We start from the raw sequence: 24,233 nt of genomic DNA, 5'->3' as shown, positions 1-24,233 counted from the left end.
GCAAGTTGCTCTGTCCATCCCTGTTTGTCTGGTGCCCGGGGGACGGTGTCCCTAGCATCTTGGGAAAGGACAGGAAGGTGAGCTCTGGTTCTCAGGGCCGCCCAGTTGGAGATCTGGCACTGGTGTCACCTCAGGAGACTAATCTGAGCTGTTGGGCAGAGGTGGGGGGCTGTAGCACCCAGATAGTAACTACCTTTTCCTGGTTTCTCTTGTAGATCCTAATGTGCCCAATATCCAGCTGACAAGAATGACTCTGGTGTGTGACCAGGCTCCCGGGCCCCTCACCATGGACTTAGCAGGTGAGCAAGGCAACCTGCTGTGCTCTCCTCACTGGGGCAGGGTATATGGGAGGGAAGCAGCTGAATAACCCCACAGCCACTAGCACACTAAATCTCCAACCTAGGAAAGGTCTCTGCCTGTTGGTGTGGAGGGAGGAGGCTCTGGTACCTTTGGTTTGGATAGGGATGATCTTGCTTCAGGGAAGGGGCTGCACTGGATGACTTCTGGAGGTTCCTTCCAGCTCTGCTTCTCTACAATTCACAAGTGACTTTGGGTGCTTCTGCCTCTGTCCTCTCCTAGTTCATCCCTATTAGCGGCCACCCCACACGCCCCCAAAGGGGCTCCTGTCTGAACCCTAGTCCAGGAGGTTCTGCTGGTTGTGCCTGTTGCGGAAGAGTGGGCTAAACTCCAACTGGGAGTTTTAACTGGGACAGACAGGCTGAGGGACCTCATGTCTCCCTGGCACAGGTGATCTGGAGGCACTGAAGAGCCAGTCCTTTGTGCTGAAGGAAGGAGTGGATTACAGAGTGAAAATCTCATTTAAGGTGAGCTCACCCTTGCCTCCTGCAGCAGGCTTGGGGGTTGGTTTGGTGTGTGCAGGCTGCTCTACTCAAAACTTCCATGAAGGCTGGGCCTCTCTGGGACAGTGGCAGTGCTACTGGAGATGCCATCTTGGAGGAAGGATCTCAGTTCTGTAAGGTCTGCACAGCTTGTGTACCCTGGATCCCTGCTAGCCCGCACAGATCACAGTTCTCCAGAAGCCAGGCACTGAGACTCTTATAGTTTGCAGGATGTTCCCACAGAGGCCTTAGTGCTCAGCTTCTGCTGGCGTTGCCTGCTGCTTGTTCCTGTGGTACTTCCTACAGTGTGCCTTGCTGCCTGTGCCTAGTGGGTGCTGCAGGTTGGCAGTGCATGTGCAACTTGTGATTCTTTGGACCTGGCGGAGCTGCAAAGCCATGCAGTGTGGAGGCACTACTAGAACTGCCATCCTGCTACCTACAAACAACTCCATTGGTATGTGTGCCCACTGAGCTGGATTCTTCCTCTGGGGCTAAGCCCAACATGAGATAAGAGTGGAGGGTGGGGAGGGTTGCACAGTATGGTGAACAAACAGGACACTAGTGCAAACCAAGGCCCTGCATATCCAGCTACATTCCATACAAATAACCTTTGTGCCTCTCCAAATGGCTCCTTGGTAAAAGGCCAGAAACAGTAACTTAGCAACCTCTAGCTGCTCTTCTTCTTGGCCAGTCTGCAGTAAGGTCACCAGTGTGAGGCACAAACCCATCCAGCAGGCACAGTGTGTATGTGGTGACATGAATCTGTATCACCTACCCTTTCTCTCTTCCAGGTGAACAGGGAGATTGTCTGTGGATTGAAGTATCTGCACCACACCTACAGGAAAGGTCTGAAAGGTGAGTCTGGGTGGTTGTCCTGGCCAGGGGAGTGGGGTTGGGCTACCTTGCACAGTGTGGAGGTCCTAAAGTGCTGGACATGTGTTGCAAGGCCCTGTGCCATCACCCTGTCCTACCCTTTTCAGTATATCCGTGCTGCCACTGAGGGTCACCTCCAAAGCAGTCACTCTTATTGCTGTTTCCCCTCTCTCTGTTCTCAGTGGATAGAGACATCTACATGGTGGGGAGCTATGGGCCCCGAGCTGAGGAGTATGAGTTCCTGACCCCTATGGAAGAGGCCCCCAAGGGCATGCTGGTGCGGGGCACCTACCACATCAAATCTTTCTTCACCGATGATGACAAAACGGATCACCTTTCCTGGGCATGGAACCTCTGTATAAAGAAGGACTGGAAAGATTGAAGCACCTTCCCACTCCCTCCCCCTGCAGTTCAGGCTCCAACCTTAGTATGAATTTAGGGACAAACTATCCTTAATGCAAACAAAAGGGTCTCAGGCCACTTCTACCACAGGCACATGCTTCTGTAGGATACTCCATTTGCAGAGCCCCAGCAGACAGCACACAAACCCCATTGCTCTGCACTCTGCTCTGGGCCGTCAGGTCATGATGCCGGCTCTGCCTACAGTCTACCAGTGCCCTGGTCCTCATGCGGTTCCTTGATCTGCATCCTTCTCGCATCAGAACAAGCTACAAATTGTTGCTAACAAGTGCCCCATCCTGGTCCTGGTCCTGGCCCAAAGCTGGGGAGGATCAAACACCTTTTCCTGCTGCATGCTGCAGACTAATATAGCTTAGCCTGCACGTTACCAAGGACTAGGGAGTGCAGTAGGGCCTTTTCCCGCAAAGGATAGTTCAGGTCCCTCTCCTGGGCCTGAGACTGCTGTTGTCCATCAGGGTTTTCTTCGAGCTGGGTCTATTGCACTGAACATGGCAGTGTATGCCAGATGGGGGTGGCAGAGGGGCTTACTGTGCCCCTGGTTGCAGGTAGTGAGGCACAAGGTTCTTCCAGACAGCTGCTCCCAAAGCTCAGGTGGGCATCTCTGCAGCTGCCCTTCACATTGTCTGCAGCAGCTCAATGAGGTCTCCTCCAGACAAGCCTGGTGCTCCTGGGCAGGGGCCTTGCATGAGTTGAAAAGTGCCCTAGGGAGGGGTGCCTAAGTCTGTGCTGGGCAGAGATGCAGCTACTGTCTGCTCCTCACTTATCCCAGCACCTCCTGCTGATGGTCAGAGTGCCCTATTGTGTGCATAAAACCCTTGTCTGTCTGCTGAGTAGTGCTTCTGAGTGCCCCAGCAACAGCTGCTGCTCCATGCTGTGGCCACTCTAGTTCCACTTCTGACCACCCCAGCATTGCCATGTAGCATGCCCTACTCTCTAACAGAGCCACGGGGCCTTAGAATGTAATTCATATTAAGGTGGGGGCTCCCTTTAGTAATCAGACCCCAGAGGTCGTGGTCTTTGTAACCAAAGTTATTTTTAATTGCTGGTTTTTTTTAATACTGATTCTCCTGACTCATCTCCTGTGGCATCTCCATTGCTAGGTCTGTAGGTAGTGAACCTGTTGTAGCTCTGTGTGAGGGTCTTCCTGGCTGTGTATGGACCATGCCAGCTCAGAGGGGCTGGGGCCTGCATCTGCTATCACACCCCCTGACCTAGCTCTGATGTATGAGTGTGTTCCTGTAGGATGCCCTAAACACTGCTGTATTGGCCCTTTCTGAACTGTACTGATGATAACACTGGCTGTGCTCCTAGTCATTACCATTAAACCTTACAGACATCTCTTATTTGACTGATTGGCTTTGCCTGTGCTTCATTCACCAGCCAACTGGAGACTGTGGAGAGCTGGGGGGCACAGCAGATGTTGGCCCCATTACTTTACTGCAGTGCCAGGAGCTAGGGCTGTGCATAAAGGAAGCATTTCGTTTTGACCAGTGTTTTGACGTTTTGACAGAACAGTGTTTCGTTTCAACTTTTATTTTGAGTCAAAACAACTGTTCTGTTTTGTTCCATCGAAACATTTTACCGTTTTGACCCTGTTTCGACGTTTTGCCCGTAGGATATAATTGGGAAGGTTGAAACAGGCTATAACTTTGTCATTTGTGGCCAGATTTGGATGAAACTTGCAGGAATGGTAGTCCATTTTGAGGGCATGTTGCCAAAGTTTCAAGGAGATAGGTGCATGTTGTTCAGAGAAACTGCGCCCCAAAATCCTGAAAGCAAAACTTGTGTCACGTGTATGTGTTAAGACACAGTGGGGTCACAACTGCAGGCTTTCTAGCCCCTGCTGAGGCCATGAAGCCTGCCACGTTTCAAGGAGATAGGTGCATGTTGTTCAGAGAAACTGCGCCCCAAAATCCTGAAAGCAAAACTTGTGTCACGTGTATGTGTTAAGACACAGTGGGGTCACAACTGCAGGCTTTCTAGCCCCTGCTGAGGCCATGAAGCCTGCCAAGTTTCAAGAAGATAAGTACAGGGGTTTGGGGGGAACTGCACCCCAAATTCTTGAAAGCAAAGCTCATGTCACGTATATGTGTTAAGCTACAGTGGGGTCAAAACCACAGGGGTGGTAGCCCCTGATGAGGCCACAAAGCCTGCCAAGTTTCAAGGTGATAGGTGCAGGGATTTGAGAGGAACTGAACCTCAAGCTGCTGACAGGCAGTACTCATGACATAGGTCACCCTGTGTGTGTCAAGGTGCAGTGGGCTGAAAACTGCAGGGGTGGTGACCCAAGTTTCAAGGAGATAAATGCAGGGGTTTGGGGGAAACTGCAAGCTGCGGACAGGCAAAACTTGTGACATGGGTGCTTGTGCAACTGTGTCTGTCTTGGGGCACTGGAGGGGGGGGCGGGGACTACTGCAGGCCTGGCTGCTAAGCTACTGTGTTACCAGTTACCAGTTAATCATGATTCACTCAGGGACCAGTTCAATACACAGTACCTAGCTACTACATAATGACTTAACAACTATGGATTAACACCTACAAAACCACAGACAGACTAAGGAGAGGAAATAATCAATACAGACAATCAACTGCCCCAAGACAGAGACAGGCACTTGCACAAGCACCAATGTCATGAGTTTTGCCTGTCAGCAGCTAGAGGTGCAGGGCCCCAGAACCCAGACCCCCCTGCACTGATGTCCTTGACAGCTGGCAGGCTTCGTGGCCGCAGCAGGGACCACCATCCCTACAGCTTTCACTTTGCTGTGCCTTAACACACACTGTCACCCATGTCACGAGTTTTGCTTGTCCACAGCTTGAGGTGCAGTTTCCCCCAAACCCCTGTACCTATCTCCTTGAAAGCTGGCAGGCTTCATGGCCTCAGCAGGGGCCTGCAGTTTTGACCATGCCATGGCTCAACATATACATGTGACATGAGTTTTGCTTTCAGGATTTTGGGGTGCAGTTTCTCCGAACCCCCTGCACCTATCTCCTTGAAACATGGCAGGCTCTGTGGCCTCAGCAGGGGCTACAAATCCCTGCAGTTTTGACCCTGCTGTGGCTTAACACATACACAACACAAGTTTGGCTCTCAAAACTTTGGCGTGCAGTTTCTCCAAACCCCCTACACCTATCTTCTTGAAACTTGGCACGCTTTATGCCCTCAGAAGGGGCTACCATTTCTGCAAGTTTTATCCAAATCAGGCCAGAAATGACAAAGTTATAGGCTGTTTTGACCTTCCCCATTATAGCCTATGGGCAAAACTGCGAAATGTTTCAACTTGCCTAGTTTCATTTCGAGGCTGTTTCAGCCATATCTGTTTTGTTTCGATCTTGCTGTTTCGACCTTGAAACAGGTCAAAACAGCATCGTAACAAAACTGGTTGCGAAATTTCGCGCAGCCCAACCAGGAGCCAGAGGGTCTTCTGCAATCTGCAGAGGATGGAGAGAGGCAGCAATTCTTGCCACTAGGATGGGGGTACAGCCTGGATATGCAGGTCTGAGCTTGCAATGGAGTTTTGGGCCTGCGCTTTCTCTGAATAAATGGGAGTCCTCAGTGGAAGCTTGAAGGGAAGCCTGGCCATAAACTGTATATTCCTCTCCTGAAGAAGGGCTGTAGTCCCATTTCTCCATTAAGTAGCCTGGGTGGGGTCTGCTGGGGAGTAGCAAACAGTTCCATTGGTACCTGGCCAGGGCAGGCACCTCCATGAGGAGAGCTTGGGAAGGTTGATGTCATTTCTTCTTCAAGGCTAGGACGTGACTTGTGTTTCCTCCAGGACAGGAGGAAGGTAGCAGCTGGTGGGGCCATTTTTAGTAGTGCCAACCTGAGTGTTCAGAAAATGCAGGATAAGTCCCAGAATCTGAAGAGTGACTTTAAAATTGTTTCTTTTGAGGATACATTGAGATCTTTTTTGGGGCCTCCTGGTTTCTAAGCACTCAGGAGCACTCCATACCTTGCTCCCAGCTTTGCTATACCCCTGGGAAAGCTGGGCTTGCGCTGTCTGGAGTGGGAACTGAGCTGTGTCCTTCCCCAAAAGTCCCATGTGCTTTAAACAAAACACCATGGCTAAATACAGTCAAAAAGCCCAAGGCTGAATTGATTCAGTTGTCACAAGTTAATCTTTGCAAGTTAGTCTAAGCTGTGTAGATTGAACCAATAAGCAAGTGAACACACATTTACTTTTGATTCCGGAAACGCAGCCACATGCCTGCAGTGGCAGAGGCCAGAAGCTGGGGGCTGCTGGAACACACCTCCCTGCTTGGCTGGAGCAGACAGCTTGGGCGGAGGCTAACCCACCCACGCTGCAAGGAGGTTTGTGGGGGAGGTGTAAAGCATCCTGAGATGCTGGAGGACTGTGAGTTAACTTGAATCTGGAGGGGATCTGGGACAAAAGTTCAATAAACCAATTTAACCTAAATCAGTTAAATCTGAAATTATATCCATTCAGATTTATCTTAAACTGGGTTTGGCCATTTTGAAAGTGGTTTATGTGCACTGGATTTCTGTTACGTTACAAATTTGAACTGGTTTCCAGTCATTTATACCGGTTATTATGTAATTTCTGTCCCTCACCCATGTGTTCTCACCTGAGCTGTTTTCTGTCTGTCTCAAGCTGATGCCAGTTTTGTATGTAACACTGTTCAATCCAGGCCATGGAGCTGTGAGGGCCACATAGGCACTATGATCCCTGGTGTGCTGGGCCCGGGAACCAGCCTGCCTGCTGCCTCTGGCCTGGCTGAGGCACCTACTTTCTCTGCTCACCACAGCCAAGCTGAAGAAATGTGCCTTACTGTGACTCTTAGCCCAGGGTTCTCCACATGTGGGTGGAGGGGGATCCACAGCTGCCCTCTCCCAAAGCATCCTGGGACCTCTCAACCTTGAAATAAAGCAGATGTAAGGAATTGGGACGTTTCCTCACTATGATAAATTAATTTTTTTCTTGGTGCTGGTAGGCATATTTGGACATCTTTCAGAACATCTTCCCATGGGCTGCATGCAAAGGTCCTACCATTAAATTCTCTCCATCTCAGCCCTGCAAGCCCTCACAGGATGAGGGTGCAGATCCTCTCACATGGAGGAGAGGAGCACAGATGAGAGGAGGCTGCTGCTGCCACCGCTGCCTGGGACCGGCAATGAAGCCAAGTAAGCCCAGCTTTGAAATTTGAAACGTTTCAAAACTTTCTAAACGTTTCGAGCACCCTCATTTCCTTTCAAAGCTCTTTCAAAGCCTTTTGTTTCATTTTGATTTCGCTATTTTAAGCTCAAAACACATCGAAACAGCTTCAAAACTAAACACCTGGTGAAATTTCGCGCAGCCCTAATGCATAAGTACTTGTATAATCAAGTACTAAAATGTGCAGTAAACAGAGATACTGCACAGTAGCACTGGCAAATGTCTTTTAAGTGATGCTACTATGCAGTAGCATATTAGCGCTGTTGGTGCTGTGACACACTACTGCATAGTATTACTTGGTTACTGCACAGTTACTGTCTTGAGTACATGTGCCCACTGTGACCCAAATTGCAGTTGTGTGACAGCAGGAGCAAAGGGAGCATGGCTCCAGCCCCACTGCAGCCTGGGGCCGGCTCTCACTCATCTCCAGTTACAAATAAAGTCCCTGGTCCACTACCAGCCACAGCAATCCAGGCCTTAGAGCTGCATGAGCCCCATGACACCATGTTTACTAATACTTCAAGAGTTCCAGCCCTGTCAGGCCTTGTTGCCCCCGGACACTACTGAGGTAGGACAAAGCCTGAACAGCTTGCATTAGGCCTTAGCCATTTACCTTAGGGAACAGCTCTGTGCTTGGGCACCTGCCAGAATCCTGTGGGGAAATGCTACTTGAGCATGGCTCTGGTGCATAGGCACTCCCACTGCCCAGGGCTGGGGTATTGCTGCCATTGAACCTTTCTCCTAAACCTGTTGTAGGAGTCCCTCTTCCAAAGCCAAGGGTTGTGCTGCTGTAGGCTAGAAGGTGCCTGTTCTATGTTCACTAGTGCGGGGTATTTCCAGCAACAGCTAGCTTGGGAAGCCTCAGCCTGCCCAGGACTTTGCCTTTCAGAGTCCCCTAGCCAGGTTCTGAGACCTGGGGACTAAAAAAGTCATGCAGCCACCTGGCCGTTCCCGTACAGCTGCCATATCTGGGGCTCTGATCAGCCAGTAATAAAGAGACACGCACTTTATGGGCCAGGCACCACCCGCTCCACTCTGGCCTTATCTGTCCCCTCTCTCCCACTGGCATTCTCTTTCCAAGCAGCTGACGTAGGTACTTACCTGTTTTCTGGTCCCTTTCACTATGGGCTACTTTAAGTCCCATCTGGTCTTGGTCCTGCTCCTGTCACTGGCTTGGGTGGCACCTAGCTGGGGGGAAGGTGAGGAAGACCAGGGCAAGGAGGTAGAGGTGCAGCAGAAGGAGGAGGTGAAAGAAAAAGAGGAGGTCATCTCAGCTGAGCTTTTGGAAGAAGATGATGTCTTAGTACTCCATCAGCACAACTTCGATCGAGCCCTGCATGAGCACAGGCTGCTCCTGGTGAAGTTCTGTAAGTGACACCCCCCCCCCCGCCCCCCCTCCACACACACATTGGGCCAGCACAGGACTGGGAGGGGGGTAGGGTCTTGGTTAATGGAGAATGAATACATATCATAGAAGTCTGTATCCCAAAGCCATCAGCACTATTGGGTGCAAAGCTGGGCACTAACCAGCCATATGGTTCTTGGTACTGACTAGCCCTGGATATCTTGTATCCCTGAGCAGTGTCCAGCAATGCATACCTGGGTACTTATAGGTCTCATGGTCTGAAGACAGATGTACAGTTCTGGGATTCAGGTCTTTGTATGCCCACAGGCAGCTCTAGGTGAGTGAGGGATGGTGTTAATGGCCATTTCAGTCCAGGCACTTTGCCCTGGTAGGTGCAGTTGATGTACCAGGCATCTGTTCTCTGAGTTCCAGGAACAAATGGAAGCTTCCCTGGGCATTGGTGCCCTTCAGAAAGTGGCTCAGGTGCTGTTTTTCCAGTGGGAAAGGAGTCTTGTTCTGAGAGAAGATGCCAGCTTGTTAAAAATTAATGTGTAGAAACTGCTTTGCCTGGAGCCCAGAAACTTTAACAGCCTGGGTGCCTCTGAGATCCCCTTGCCCTGGACTTGAGAACAGATCAGTGTGATTCCCCTCTGGTCCTGGAAGAAGACCTCTTTGCAGTCTCCTTAAGGACCCAGGACCAAATCCTCATGCCCTCTATCCTAGGCACTGGGAGTAGCCCCTGCCATTTCTTAATGGGGCTCCACTTCAGTGGCTTGTTCTGTCCCTACAAGGGCCCTTCCTTTGGGTGCAGGACGGGTGGGCAAGGTGGGCGCAGGATCTTTCTGTTCTCTGATTTGTCATTTACAGAGGCGGCAGGGCAGGGTTGGAGAGGTGAGGCAGTGGGTGTAGAGTGAAGTCACCCATGCCTACTTGCAGTTCTGCCATGGTCTGGCTTGCCTGTGTAGACCCAGCAGGAACAGTGCATGCTTGCCTCATGTTCCCAAGGGGGAAAGGCACCATGGGGATGTATTTTAGGCAACAGGCATTCACAGACCAGGAGGGTTAAGATTTGACAAAATGGGTCACACCCTGCAGCCTGTGGCAGGGCCTATGGTTCCTTCTAGAGGGGTACAGTTGGTGGCTGGGTGTAGGGTACCATTAGGCACACTCCCATTCTGTCCTGTCCTTCCAGGGTGCAGTGCTACTGAGCACTTCCCTCCCAGCACAAGCAAGCAAAGTACATGCCTGGGAATACCCCAGAATAACTTCCTGTGTCCTGCACGGGAGAAGGTGCATCATTATCCAAGCAATGACTACTGGCACCCAGTTAGTGACACCTGTCTAGACAAACTGGGAGTACTGGGTTGCCAGTGCTGTGGGGTGGGAAGGGCCCAGCCTGAATCTCAGAGCCAGGGCTGCAAAACCAACACCTTTCCATTTGTGAATAGTACCCCAGAAAGACAGGTCCCCATGGTGCCAAGTCTGGGCAGTGGGGAGGGTGCACAGGAGGGCACAGAAATGAAGGAAGGCTCAGGATGGACCATGGGGTGGAGGGCAGAGGAGAGTGGTGGTCCTCATCACTGCTGTTTCTTGCCCTCACATCTGGTTTCCCTTTCTTTATCCTTGCTCTTGTCCTTGCCCAAGCTGTCTCTGCTGAATAGAGAGCTTTGGGGTGGCTGGTAAAGGAGCTTCCTCCTTGCAGTACCACTTCCACCCCTTCACATAGCCTGCCATTTTCTCACAGATGCCCCTTGGTGTGGGCACTGCCAGGCTCTGGCCCCCGAGTACTCACAAGCTGCTGGGATCTTGAAGAATGAATCCCTGGACTTGAGACTGGCCAAAGTGGATGCGACAGAGGAAACAGTTCTAAGTGCTGAGTTTGGTGTTACTGGGTACCCTGTGCTGAAGCTCTTCCGAGATGGGAACCGCACTCACCCCACAGACTACACAGGTAATGGCTTGGCACTGGCCAAGGCACACCCTGCTCATCTATGATGGGGCCAGCCAGGGACCTCTTCCCCCCCACTGCAGTATTTGTTGGGGTGCAGCTGTGCAAAGACTTAAACCCTCCCCCTCAGGCACTGGAAACCAGGGCAGGGGTACCTCAGTATGGAGCAACTGCATGCTGGGAGGTGTCATGGCTTGGTGCTGAGTTGGGTGCTGAGTAGAGAAATGGAAAAGTAGCTGTTTAGGAGGATGAATGTCAGGGAGGGGGTAGCTCTGTGAGCAGGTGGGTGCAGGGATGGGGATAGTTGTGAGTGCAGGGATAGAGGTAATCATGTGAGAAGGTGGGCAGAGGTAAGAGAGTAGCCATGTCAGGAGGTGGACATGGCAGCTGTGGGGGAGCTGAGTATATGAGGAGAGCAGAAATCTGGAAAGGTGGGCACCAGTAGTGGCGTTGACCAAGTGGCAAGCTCAGTGTTGAGCTTGGGGGTATCTGTGTTGGAAGGTGGGGGAGGAGAGGAATAAGTGTACAGGGAGGTGATGTGAGGGAAGGTCATTCTTTGAAGAGGCAGGTGTAGGGAAAGGTACCCAGGCAGTCTGTGCTGTGTGCAGGTGCACGGGACTCCCAGGGCATCGTGCTGTGGATGAAGCGGAAGGCTGGCGCCAGTGCCACGCTGCTGCAGGACAAGGATAGCACTGCAGAGCTCATTGACTCCCATGATGTTGTTGTTGTTGGGTTCTTTAAGGTGGGTCTGTTTGCTGATAAGGAGGGAGTGGGACATGGCATTGGCCTGATGGCCCAGAGTCAATAGGACCTGCCCCTGATCGGACCCACAAAGTTATGCCCTGCTATGCTGTTCCAAGTCACTAGGCTCCTGCAAGGTTTCAGGATAGGGGTGCTTTATTTTGTTCTGGGCTGCAAGGAACCAGGGAGAGAAAATCCATCAGTATCTGGGTTGGGCATCAGATCATCCAAAGGACAGGTGAGAGGTAGAATAACCAGCCAGGTGATGGGGCAGAGGAGCAATTGGAAGCAGGTATGTGACTCCTGGAATTCTGGCCCTGCATCCTGAACAGCATTAGCAGTTCCCATTCTCATTGGCAGGGACTCCAGGGAGTTCGCCTACAGCCCTGGCTTGCCAGTGCTCTCTCCCTCCCCAGGAATCCTGACTGCTTAGCTGGAAGTCAAGGATGAGGTAATAAGTGGTCTGGCTATGCAGGTGTCCCTGGGAGCCTCAGTTCCCAGTGCTGCTGTAAAATGCATACCTATGCCCCGGCTGGATGTTAAGGAAACCTTATTACAGCTGGGCAGCTTGGATTCAGCATGCCTCCAGTTGAGGGGGGCAGGTGGCTCTGGCTGAGGAAGGCCAGATGGCTTGACAGATGGGGGTCCTCTCTCCTCACAGAGGTCTGACAGGGAGGTAGCACAACCCATTGCTAGCCCCAGTCTGAGAGCAGCAGGACTGTTCTTTCCCTTCTAGGGTACAGTGCTGCTGAGCACTCCCCCCAGCACAAGCAGGAGAAACACATGATTCCAAGCACCCCAGAATAACCTGGGGCAACAGACAGAGTGCAAAGCTGTGGTTGGAGGCCCAGGCTGTGAGTAAGGCCTCTGGCCCATCTCATGGCTGTCCCTTCCCCCCTCTCTTTCCCCCCCAACTCCTCTGTTAGGAAGACAGCCCTTCACACTTCCTAAGTTCCCCAGTAGGTCTTTATTCAAGCATTGAATACCACATACCCAGCCATGTTCCAGTGCCCTTCTTTCTCCTGCAGTGCCCCTCTCTTCTTGCCCATGGGACAGGGAGCTGGTAGAGAGCAAGGGACCCCTGGCCTTACTGATGGGCCAAGACCACTGCTACTTGGACCTTGTCCCTATTACTCTGCATGTGGTGCCCCAGGCATCAGTGGTGTTGTATTGGGTGCACTGGATGTTGGAACCTTCCTGGGCTTCAACCCATGTTAGAGGAGGGCTGCTTTGCTGGGGAGCCACCAACAGCCTCAGCTGTGCCATGTGGGCTATAGGGTGCCTGATTTTTCCAACCCCAGTGCAGTCACTCACAGCCTGTGGGGGTCTTCAGGAACTGCAGGGTGAAGGCGCGCAGGTATTCTATGAAGTTGCCAGTGATATTGTGGACATCACCTTTGGGATTACCGAGAAAGTGGAGCTTTCCCAGAAATATGGCATCACCCAGGACACAGTCTGCATCTTCAAGAAGGTGAGATAGGTAGAGCAGTGTTTCCCAATCAGTGTGCCTCGACACAAAAGTGTGCCATCAGAAATGAACAGGTGTGCCATGGAATTTTGCCATGGCAATGAGCTACAATGAGCTACAGTAGGTATGAGGATGGGGAATTTCTTAACCGGTGTGCAGCAGAAAATTTTTATTAATGTAAGTGTGCCTTGGGCTGGAAAATGTTGGGAAACACTGAAGTAGAGGAAGCATCATGTGGGATGTGCCTCCAGCTCCCTCTCACTGGCCTTAACCCTGGCTCAGTTGGAGCTCTACCACCAGCTGTGTGGCACTCAGAGCCAGGGTGTAAGCATCACCCAGTGGCCATGCAGAGGGGAAGGGTCTAGGGGAATAGGTGCAGCTAATGTCCAAAGGACACTGGCCCTATGGAGAAGCCCTGCTGGGATGGGATGGGATGGGATGGGGTGGGATGGGGTGGGGGTTGGGGACCTGACTAACTTTGGCTTTGGAATTTGATTGTAAGATTAACAACTTTTCCCTGCTCCTGCCCTTGGTGTGTTGCAGTTTGATGAGAAACAGACAGATTTCCCACTGGACTCAGAGCAGAGGCTGGACAAGGAGGAGCTTTCCCGCTTCATTGTTGTGCACAGCCTGGAGCTGGTGATGGAATTCACTAGCGAAGTGAGACACCTGCCAGGTTGCAGGGAGAGCAGGGACAGCTGTACCCAGAAATCTGTATGCAGATGCTAAGGGGCAGGGCTAGCACAGCGGGGGTGTCTGTGTATGGGGAAGGATGGCAGCCAGGGCCTGAGTCGGCCTGACACACTGTGTACCACTCCCCGCATGGCAAAGGTGTGTAGAGGATGGACAATGGCAGCTGTGGCACAGTAGAGCAGGGCTGCATGTGCATACGGTGGGGATAGGTAGGCAGGACTCTGGGCAAACCTGGTGCTGTGGGCACTGCTTACTACACAGCCAGGTGGGGGTGAAACTCCATTAGAAAGGGCACTGCTTCTCTCATGCCCAAGCACAGCAGGCCCTGGCTGTCAGGCCTTTCCTGCAGATGTTCCCCAGAGTGCTTGAAGCCTGAGTGCAGCAACCTATGCTGCAGTAGCTGACTTGGAGTGATGTATGGCTGCCATAGTGACTGCCTTACTGGCTGACAAAATACTCCTTTTCTCAGACCTCATCTAAGATATTTGGAGCAAAAATCCTTAACCACCTGCTGTTGTTCATTAACAAGACTGTGGAGTCTCAGCTGGAGATGGTGGGGAATTTCCGGGAAGCAGCAGCTGCTTTCAGGGGCCAGGTAAGCTATGAGCAGGGACTAAACTCCACTCACTGGAGCATCTGATTTCATCACAGCCCTGCCCAACTTGCCTCAGATGGCACCAATTTCACCTCACACCAGGGCAGATGGGCAGCATAGTAGGCAGGGCTGTGGGACACCAACTGCACAGCCAGTGTTCTCTCACTGGAGGCTTGCCTTGTAAAGAGTTGGTTGCTCTCAGCCCCACAACCATTCCCCTTGGTTGTGGGCACTTTCAGTCTTAACACAGGTCCTCTGGGGTGTAGATATTGGGGGCTCTTAGTCTGAGGGATGGTGTGGATTGCATGATCTGTGTGGGGAATACTGTCCCACAGCTGTATCTGGTCATCCTAGGTTCTCTTTGTGCTCATTGATGTCAATGGGTATGGGGCCAATGTGCTACACTTCTTTGGCCTGAAGAGCCATGATGCTCCCACCCTGCGCTTCATCAACATAGAGACCAACAGGAAGTACTGCATGGCTTCAGAGGACTTCTCGGCTCAGGCTGTGGGCTCCTTCACCCAGGATGTGCTTGATGGCAAAGTCAAGGTTGGGCACATGCATGTTCCCTACCTACAGCAGTGCCTGAGCAGCCACCTGCCAGATGTAGGGCATAGCACTTGTCTTTTGAGGCCTGGTCCCACCTCAGGGCCTGGGAGATCCTTCTGCCAATGCTCTGTGTGATGGCACTGCTAGAGCTACATTGTGCAGGTTGGGATCTCTGGTTGTGAGCTGAAGACCTTATGGCATCCCTGGACTAGAAGGCTCACCCTGTCAGCTGAGCTGATTTCTGATGGAATCAATCTGGCTATTGGGATCCTGCCAGTATTAATTACGGGATAGGATTGTACTCCTCCCTAACTCCTTGAATACTTCTCAGTTGCTATACGTAGTGCACCACTATGATACTGTTAACTCTGGGTTAGAAAGGGGAATCCAAGCAAGGAAGGGGGTATGGGATACATCCCTGCCTGATGGAATCTTTGCTAGTCATGCAAAGGAGACAGGACTACTGCCTCTCATCCAGGAAACAGCAGGGGAATCATTCTGCCTGTCCCAGAGAACTGGGGGTGCATGATGAGAGCGTTGTCTTAAGACTCTGCTGCCTATGGCGCGACCACAAGGCTTTCTCTAGAATGTTGCCTCTGCATCCCCTGTGGGGTGCCAGGGATCTTCTACTCTTTCTTTTTAAAAAAAATCAGTAACTTCCTCCTGACCTCGCATGTGATGGGGCCCTTGAAGGTCAGAGCTGGGGACACCAGTGTAATGCTGTTTTGCATCTGCAGACAACCTGAATTCATGGGTGGGAAGCAGGACATCCAACCCCAATAATGTCATTGGAGTAGCTCTTGAACCTAGTGATGGGACCAAAGCAAATGCTGACCATTTGATTGGTTTAACTGGGGACAATGGGAAAATGCTGGGAATTGGGAATCTACAGGGAGGGACAGGTACATAGCAGGGATCAGGAGACCCACAAAAATGAGAATGGGGCAGAAAACCAGAGACTGAATATGGGAGGAGGAAGAGAAACGAAGAACAGAGATTGCAGGGGCTCAGCAGGGCCATGTTTTCCAATGGAGTGAGGCAGAGTGACAATATGGTGCAGAGCAAGGCTGGGTGGTAATGGAAGTGCATTTACTCCATGCAGGGCACAGTTTCTCCTTGGTCTTTGTGCAATCCTACCTGTGTCGCCAGTGGGTGCTCTGCTGTTGGTGGGAGGATGGTGTCCTACTCTCACACCAGAGCAATAAAGACAGAAGGCACCAGACCTCTCCTTAGCACCCCCTTAGCCTAGGCCAGCAGGTATATGCAGCAATACCTGGAAAAGCAGATGCTTCAGAGTTGCCTGCTACAGAATCCTCCCCATCACTGTCAGTTTTTCCCTTCTGGACTAGACTGCTCTTTTGTCTGCAGCCTGTACAGACATGGTCCTGCCACTTTCAGGGAAGAGGGTGGTGGATTTTGCTCTCTCGGAAATGTTGCACAGCCTTCTTTTATTCATGCACTTCATGGGCTCTAGCACTTTCAGGGTGGCTATAACAATATGGGAGGTGAAGGGAAACTCTGGGCATGTTTCACACGTGTGTGTGGACTGGAGCCCAGTTCTGCAGCTGGCTGGCCTTGGGTGCTGCCTGCCCCTGGAGTGCTTGATTTTGCAACAATACAACACTGTGTGGTGCCTAGCTGTAAAGGTCTACCATTCCACCTCCTCGCACAGCTTTAGCGTTCCCCTCTCTTTCCACAGCCTCATTTCATGAGTAAGGAAATCCCTGAGGACTGGGATAAGCAGCCAGTTAAAGTCCTTGTGGGCAAAAACTTTGAGAAGGTGGCTTTTGATGAGACCAAGAACGTATTTGTGAAGTTCTGTGAGTATGGCTGTGTGCAATACGGTGGACTTTCTCCCCCACCTTGAGTGCTGCCCTCTGGCCAAGACCCTGTGAGCACATGGGCAGCACTCATTCCCCAAAGCCAGCAGGAAGAGTTCTTCTTACAAGCTATTTCTTAGGAATGAAGGTGGGGAGCCCAGTAGGCTCCATCTACCCCTGCAAGTTGGAGAATCCTGTTGAGGATGTTTCTAGGCTAGAGCTAAATGTGAAAGGCTCCCACCCCTTTCCTGGTGCATTCTTTCAGCCTGAGCCAACATGAGGAGGTCCTTGCTGATGTCCAGTCCAGACCTTCTCTTTCTGGAGTCATTTGCCCTCCTCTACATGCATATCAGTCTGTCACGTTATGGTGATGGTACTGGCCATAGTGGCAGCTTGTGTGCTGCATTCCCATTGCCAGGTTTCAGTGCTCCCAAGCCCCAGAGGATGCTTTTCTCCATGCCTGGGAATCACTGGTATTTGTGTAGAGGGCAGTCATTGCTGCATCACTGGAACTTTCCCAAGCTCACAGCATTTCAGTCTGAGTGATGGGTGAAGGGTCCCACTTGCCCTCCTCCTCCACATAAGACTTGCTTTCCTGCCTTGTTGGCTTTGTCACCTCATCCTGTCCCTTGGTCTATGCTGGAACTATGTCTCACAACTTCCAGGGCCAGCACCCATCACCCCTGTAGACTCACTCCTGCAGAGGAAATAAATTACTGCTTCCCTGTCACTGCAGATGCTCCTTGGTGTGCACACTGCAAGGCAATGGCATCTGTCTGGGAGGAGCTGGGTGAGAAATATAAGGACCATGAGAACATCATCATTGCCAAGCTGGATGCAACAGCCAATGAGATTGAGAACATCACCATCCATGGCTACCCAACACTGCACTACTTCCCTGCTGGGCCAGATAGGAAGGTGTGAGCTGGAATAGGACAGCACCGAGGCTGCCCACATGGGAAGGGAAGGGACTGGTCCACCCAGATGGAACATGAAAAAGCTATCTTTGGATATAGAAGTGGGTCACCGCTGGGGTTGTGCTGGATGGTGACGATGAATTACACATGAGGCAAGGCCGTCAGCTGGCTGTTGCGTGCAGGGTTGGGCCATGCCATTCCCCACAGGACATTACAGCATGGGGGAAGTGGGGAAGGGTGATGAGAATGAGCAGGAGTTGCATAAACTCTTAGCTGTAGAAAGAGGACTGAGTGAATGTGCGAACACAGAGGAGAGACATGTGCAAGGGAGGGGATGTGGTACAATAATGTTTAGTTAAGGGATGGGGCAGGAGACCTGGCCTCCCAGTAACCAGGACAAGGGCACATCAGTGGTCTTTGATGAAAGGGAACAAACTCAGCATAGATGAAAGAAAATGTGGAACTCCTGGCCACAAGGGGCCACTAAAGCCAGGCACTCTGTGGCATTCAAGCAAAGACTGGCTGTGCCCCAGGAGGCAAGAACACCTCAGTGATAAGAGTGCAGGCTTAAGCACCCAGAGCTCTGGCAAAGCCATAAGTCCCTCTGCTTCAGGACATGCAGCACCATCAGGTCTGATCCAAAGAGTCTCCCTCAGGCTTTCCTGCTGCAGGGTGTCCTGCCCTCGGGCGCAGCTGGTGCTAGCCATGCTCACTCAGGTGACTGGTCTGATATACTGGGTGTAGGCTGGTCCTGCAGGAGGGAAGCAGAGCAGGAAGCCTGCCTGCTGCACATTTGTGGGTAATCCAATTACTGACATTTTCTGTTTCTTCTCTGTCATGTGCTCTGCCTTCCTGCCTATGCCAGATGATTGAGTACAAGAGTGCCAGAGACCTGGAGACCTTCTCTAAGTTCCTGGAGAATGGGGGCATACTGCCCATGGAGAAGGAGGTGGGTATAGAGTCCCTGTTCTGCAGCCTCATGGCACTGACCCCAGTCCATCAGTTCAACAAAAGGTGTTGGGATTACTCCCAGTGCCACCAATGGGATTTCACACAGGTCCTGCAAGCTTGCTTGGCCTGTGTGGCCCCTTCAGTGCCCTCTTTCATGAGTGAGTGAGCAAGGTCAGCCTTGCATTCACCCTTCCCTCACCAGAGAGAGCCAGTTATACCCCACATATCCCTTCCTGTACTGAACACACACACACACACACACACACACCCTGCCCTACATGATGACAGTAAGAGGAAGCATGTACCAGGTTCTCATATGCACCTTCCTAGTACGCATGGACCTTACAGCCTCCACCCTGGCCCTATTGGTTTGTCTTCCGTTGAGGTGGGGGTTTCCATAGTAATCATTCCACTCTTCTCCAGGTGGCTGAGACCCCTGAGGATGTAAATGGGACAAGTCCATCAGATGCCACTGAAGCCAGAGATGAATTATAACCCCCCACCTGCACATCCTGCTCATCTTGCTCGGAAAACCAACAGCCCAGTTCATGGCACCTAGAAACAGAGCTTGCCCCATGGGCATGGACTACAGCACCAGGGCTTAACTCACCCCATCACTGTGTCCCCCCAGGCCTGCCCTTGTGTTCTTTGTGCCAAGGAATGGAGTCTGTGGGGAAGATCCTGCTGCATGGTACCTGGTGCCTCTTTCCCTTTTCAGAGTGGCCTAGGCCCAGCAGGTTTGGGGATCAGGTTTCAGGGGAGTTGTGCCTCCCTGCTTGGTGCTGTTTTCTCCAGTCTCTGCCCCTGCTACATCATTGATGGCACATGCCTTCCAGCACTGTGAGCCAGACTTGGGCCAGGAATAAGAGGCAAGCAACCTCAGGGAGCTGAGCTTGGCACCTAGACTGGTACTAGTACTCAAAAGGCCTGTGTCCTGTGATGCCCATGGGGAATGAGACAATGTTGCCATCCCCAAATGCCCACACACAGTTATGCCTCCAAAATCATGAGACTGGCTCTAAAATAACACAGATTTAAACAATCAGTGCTGGGTCTCTGTATCAGTCTTCTGATTTGGTTTGTCAGGTCATACTTACACATTTCCCTGTTGCCATGGGCTGGAACCTGATGTGTTAAAAGCAAGTGAAGATGGTCACAGGTTCACTGGACTCCAGTGAGCAGGAGCTGAAGGAAAACCTATGATACACAGCTGGAGATGAAAATGGGGAGTCTGGCAACAGTAGCAGGGAAGCTGGGCAACTTGAGAGCAAGTAGGCTCAGACATTGACAGAGTTCAGGAAGAGGGCCGGGCAGACTGGGAACCCCACACTGAACAGTTAAACCATCCAGGGAGGCAGTGCAGCCCAGCCTAACCAGGCACTGCTGGGAGATGGTCCTGAGCTGAGAGATGGTAACAAAGCTCTCTCTGTAAGTCCTTCTCTTCCCTCCCCAACTCTTCTGAGTGCTGCTCTGACAGCTAGAAGGTGCTGTGACCATGAACAGAGCTGGGAAGGCCAGGCCATGGGCATGAGAGTAAGCATTTGCTGCAGTGGTAGAGGCAACACACAGCTAGTGGGATTGACTCCAGTGGAATATGGCACCAGCCTGAAGTGCCATCCACAGCTCAGTGGTCTGTGACTCTCCTTCTCCTGGCCTATGACTCCCTCAGGGAGCTAGAGCAGCAGAGAGGAGTCTTGCAGATAGCTAGCATCCCTTGAGCCAGTTGAATGGAAGGTGTATTAGTTACCAGGGTGGGAGGAATGTAGCCTCTAAAGCAGCCTGCCCTTTGGTGGGCTTTGCTGCTGGCTTCTTTTTCTGCAGTGGCTCATGATGTCAGCCTAGACTAGAGGTGGCAGCACAGGCTAGAGCCACAAAGGCACTTATGTGCCTGATAGCTGCCCATTTGAGTCACCTAAACAAGCACTTAGTCCCAACCCCTCCTGCTCCTGCTTAGCTGCTGCCTCCTTTAGGAGATACCGAAGGGCTCCAGGCCCCCTAGATTTATGTAGCTGGGCCTGATGCAGCCACCAAGCTGTGCTGCACCTACATCCTGCTGCTTTTTATTTGGTGGGGTTAAACATGGGCCAAAGCACAGTAAGGTGGTACTGTGTGGAGGGAAGGATTTCCTTGCTTTTTAATCCAGATTTTCCCCCCAATATGCTAAAAAGAGTATTCTGGGGTTATTGCAAAACAGCTTTTATTTTTGGGGGTTGGGGGGGGTTGTTTGTTTGTTTGGTTCAGCTGCTGAAGAAGGCAGGCAGACAGGCAGGCAAGCTATATAGATAACTATGTATTTCTAAAAGACACATCCTAGCAGGAAGAGCTCTTTGTCATTCAGCCTATGAGTGAACCGGTTTGCTGAGCAGAATGAAACTTGCTCATGCTGTGGATGGGCATGCACTGCACAGATTGGTGCTGTTCCTCAGGAGGCTAATACTGTATTTTTTCACATACCACATGCATCTCTTTGCTGAAAATTAGCTACTAGAAATTGCAGTGTGTATATTAAGCTAGGCAATATATCCAGCAGCTATGGAGCCCCATGTGCTCACTGCACTGCTCATGTCCCAAAGTGAAATACTATGGGGGAGGAGGGGAAGGGGTACAGGGGGAAGAAGGGAAAATAACCCTGCATGTGCTGGACAGGGGGGGGCATTACAGTAAGCATATGGGAGCTCTCTAGGGGAGCTGGCTGGCTGTGGACAATGGCTTCCTAGCAGCTGCCTTTGCAGCAGCTTGAGGGTGTTTCGTCAGCATGTACTTGTTAAAGGGAGACAAGGTTCTTTGGGTAGATGTGATATCTTTTTTTAGACGAACTGAATAGTTGAAAAAATTGTTCTTTGTGAGCTTTCGGGCACAAACACCCTGGGGTCGCTGCTGCTACTATAGCTGAGGGATCAAGTGTCCACAGTCAGCCTGCAGCTAGGGGGTTAACGCAGCAGCCACAGGTTGTTGGTCTCCTACTGCAACTGCTGGTATTGTCACTACTGGCTATCATGGTGGCTGCAGCAGGGGCACTTGAGAGGGCAGATGCTGTGTTAGCTCTGGGCAGGGAAGTTATGTTTTTTTTAGTCAGCAAAAAAGCTTTTTTTTTTCTTAATTCTGCCTGCTGAAAACAAAGTGTGTGTCCTGTTCAGGGGAATGTGGCATGTGTGAGACACACACACCTCTGACCTGATAATCACTGGCTGCCGAGGCATAGTTTCCCACATACGCGCAGAGAACAAGGGCCTAGGGAGATGCCTGCAGATGAGCTCACCAAAACCAGCAGCTAGGGCAGACATCAGCTTTTTGCCTTGTAGGCATGTCTGGGGGTCAGCCTTCCACAGACATGGCTGGCAGCAGGAAGTTAATACTGCTCAGATCCCTGCTAACTGTGCAAACCAGAGCCTGCTAAGAGGCTGATCTGGCCAAGGATTTGGCTCCTTCGTCTCACTCACAGCAGCCAGCGAAGTGAAAGACAAGAGAATCCTGGAGCTCTGCAGGGGGGACCTCCCTACTTGGTGCCTTGGTTCTGAGGCAGAAGCATCACCCCTGCTGCAAAAGTTCCATTTCCCATCTGGTCCACATTGCCCCAGTGAGGACCCCCAGCCTTCATCTAGAAGCAACCCATGTACTGAATTCTGCTTCAGGCCCTTCTCTGGACAGGACCTTTGCCCAACTGCTGGGGGAAGTAGATACCTGTGAAGGCCAAGTTCATCCTCCTGTGCCTCCCTGGGTCAACTGTAGGGCTAACAGAAGCTTAGGAACCATGGTAAACCCTCTGGGGGCTCCAGTGAGTTCTATTGCTAGCAATGGGGGAGGGGGAGGCTGAAGAGGGTGCAAAATATTATGGGGGGAGGGGTCTATCACAGCTGCCAGAGAGACCAGTCCCCCGTCCCTCAGGCTCCACACAGTGCCTGGGAAGTGTATGCATGCCAGTTGCTTTATGTACCAAAGCAACCAGCACAGCAGCAGAGAGTGGGGGACTTTGGCCTCAAGTGCGATACTATGTACTATTCAGCACAAAACCAAGGAGCAAAGGGAAAATGTTACTAGCAAGGGATGAGCAGAAGGGAGGGACCACCTGCTGATTTGTACATCCTATTGCCAAGGCTGTGCCAGACCTCCAGGGACACTGCCCATTTCAGGGAAACCTGAGGAGCATGCCTAGAAAAACTGACATAGGAAAGCAAGGCCTGCTGGGTACCACTTTGAGAAGCACTGCTGTAGAGTACAAAGTGGTAGTACGGTTGCCAGTCCACAGCAAGTTGCCGGGAAAGAAAGAAATATATTCACTGGTCCGCAGCGAGTTGCCAGAAAAGAAAGAAATATAACTTAATATTTATAATATAAATATATATAATTTTCAGAAGCATAACATTGATATGTCATAGCGCTACAGTTCATACGTTTCAACACTCCAGGTGACGTCACGTCGTGCGAGGTGAGGACAGAGAAAGTAACAGCCGGTCGCGCATTTGTGTAGCGCTGTTACACGCAGTTGCTGCCACCGGCTGAACTGGGCAAAGTTCCCTGGCCCACTGGAAACAAAATTGCCGGTCCGCCACATCAGATAGTTTGAGAAGCACTGCTCTACAGGACAGAGGCAGGTTATGGACTGCCGTAGCCCTGAGCCTGCTGGAGGGAGTATCAACCCAGGGTGGCCTCAAGCTGTGCATTTTCAAGGAAAATAAAACATATTTTACACAACACAAATGTACTGCTGCTCAGTAAAAAATGTATACAAGGAACAAGCCATGTGTTGGCAGTGCTGGGCAGGAACACAAGCTAGCATTTACCTGCTCCAAACAGCTCACTTCAGTGCTCACTGAGCTGGAGAAAAGGCTGCTGAGCAAGACAAGCTTGTACCTGGATGGGCAATGACCCTAGACATTCTTGCTCTAGGTGGAAGGTGATGCCCGCACAGTGCAACGGCTGCTAATATCATGCATTCTGAGGAGTGTCTGAGGACAGGCTGCCATGGGGACTGTAGTGAATCTTGGTCCTTTTGCCTTTCCTCCCCACCCATCTCCCAAGCTCCAGACTCTGAACTCAAGCATCTCCAGGCATTTTCCTGCCCTGGCTGTTTTTTTCTTGCTTCCTATCATGGACAATCTTTCAACAGACATTTGGGAGGGGGCCCTCAAGGATACACCAGATGAGGTCACTGGTTAACCCTCAGACAAACAGCAATTATTAGACTGAATGGCTTCCCATACATCAAGGGGAAAGTGTCCTAAGATTGAACAACATGTGCTTGAAAACTTCAGTACAGGTAACCAGCAGCTCTGTAAGTGGTGAAAAGTTGGATTGGCTATAACTAGTTCTGTGAGCCAGCCTGAGCCAAGGAGGTGAGCCACTTGTAGTTGCAATCTCTGAGTCCAAGTAAAGCACACAGGGCATGTCCTGTACTGAGATTTTTTTTTAACTCAAACAAAAAAAACCTGCATTGTGGACTAGAGAAGCTGCAGCCATTTTGCTTGCAACACTGCTGCAAAAATCTGGTAGGCTGAATGCCTTTTACTGCACTGCTTGACAGGCAGTGTTTGCCTTCTTGATGTATAATCTGAATGCTAAGGTTGGTCTGCAGCATGAATCTCATTCAGTTCTGAATGTTCTGTGCTATATTTGCACTGTTTTCATTTTATTGGTATATTTTTGCTGACTGCAAACATTTTTATTTGGAGTGTGTCAAAAGCTTCTTCTAGTGGGTGTACTTGGGGATACTCTTTGGCTACATAAAAGTACTGTTAGTTTTCTATTTTATTATCAATGCCATCTCTTAAATAGATTGGGTATTTCAAGGATCTTTTGTTTCTTAACCACAAGTGGTTGGCCACCATTTTGAGACCTGTGTTGTTTGTGCACGTGTGAAATTTCTTATTTCTTCTAGTCTTCCAACTCCTCCTAGTTTTCAATTT

At 51.1% G+C, this 24,233-nt stretch overlaps 2 protein-coding genes across 2 annotated transcripts in view; both read left to right on the top strand.

Moving 5' to 3' along the window:
- ARHGDIG (Rho GDP dissociation inhibitor gamma) overlaps positions 1–3,480 on the top strand; it is a 47,135-nt gene extending 43,655 nt beyond the window's left edge. The window contains exons 3-6 of the mRNA XM_006277699.4: positions 216–299; positions 748–824; positions 1,631–1,694; positions 1,895–3,480. Of these exons, the coding sequence (XP_006277761.1) occupies positions 216–299; positions 748–824; positions 1,631–1,694; positions 1,895–2,094 (425 nt within the window). The 3' untranslated portion in view covers positions 2,095–3,480. The remainder of the gene's footprint in view (positions 1–215; positions 300–747; positions 825–1,630; positions 1,695–1,894) is intronic.
- A 106-nt stretch (positions 3,481–3,586) lies between these two features.
- Positions 3,587–23,977, top strand: PDIA2 (protein disulfide isomerase family A member 2). The gene is made up of 11 exons (XM_006277701.3): positions 3,587–8,670; positions 10,393–10,599; positions 11,205–11,338; positions 12,671–12,808; positions 13,349–13,465; positions 13,968–14,093; positions 14,448–14,642; positions 16,342–16,462; positions 17,199–17,380; positions 18,245–18,328; positions 18,754–23,977. The coding sequence occupies exons 1-11, from the start codon at positions 8,427–8,429 to the stop codon at positions 18,823–18,825; spliced, it is 1,620 nt and encodes a 539-aa protein (XP_006277763.1). The 5' UTR covers positions 3,587–8,426; the 3' UTR covers positions 18,826–23,977.
- Positions 23,978–24,233: the final 256 nt, after the last annotated feature.

Source organism: Alligator mississippiensis, chromosome 13, assembly GCF_030867095.1.
Source record: "Alligator mississippiensis isolate rAllMis1 chromosome 13, rAllMis1, whole genome shotgun sequence".
NCBI classification, from domain to species: Eukaryota; Metazoa; Chordata; order Crocodylia; family Alligatoridae; genus Alligator; species Alligator mississippiensis.
The sequence above is the reverse complement of the archived record's forward strand: the minus strand, read 5'-3'. Positions and strand labels throughout refer to the sequence as shown.

Bases quoted from the DNA above. Each gene is read 5' to 3' on its own strand.
- PDIA2 (XM_006277701.3), top strand. From the start codon at position 8,427: ATGGGCTACTTTAAGTCCCATCTGGTCTTGGTCCTGCTCCTGTCACTG. The intron at 10,600-11,204 runs GTAATGGCTTGG...TGCTGTGTGCAG, and splicing joins TCACCCCACAGACTACACAG to GTGCACGGGACTCCCAGGGC. The intron at 16,463-17,198 runs GTGAGTATGGCT...CTGTCACTGCAG, and splicing joins GAACGTATTTGTGAAGTTCT to ATGCTCCTTGGTGTGCACAC.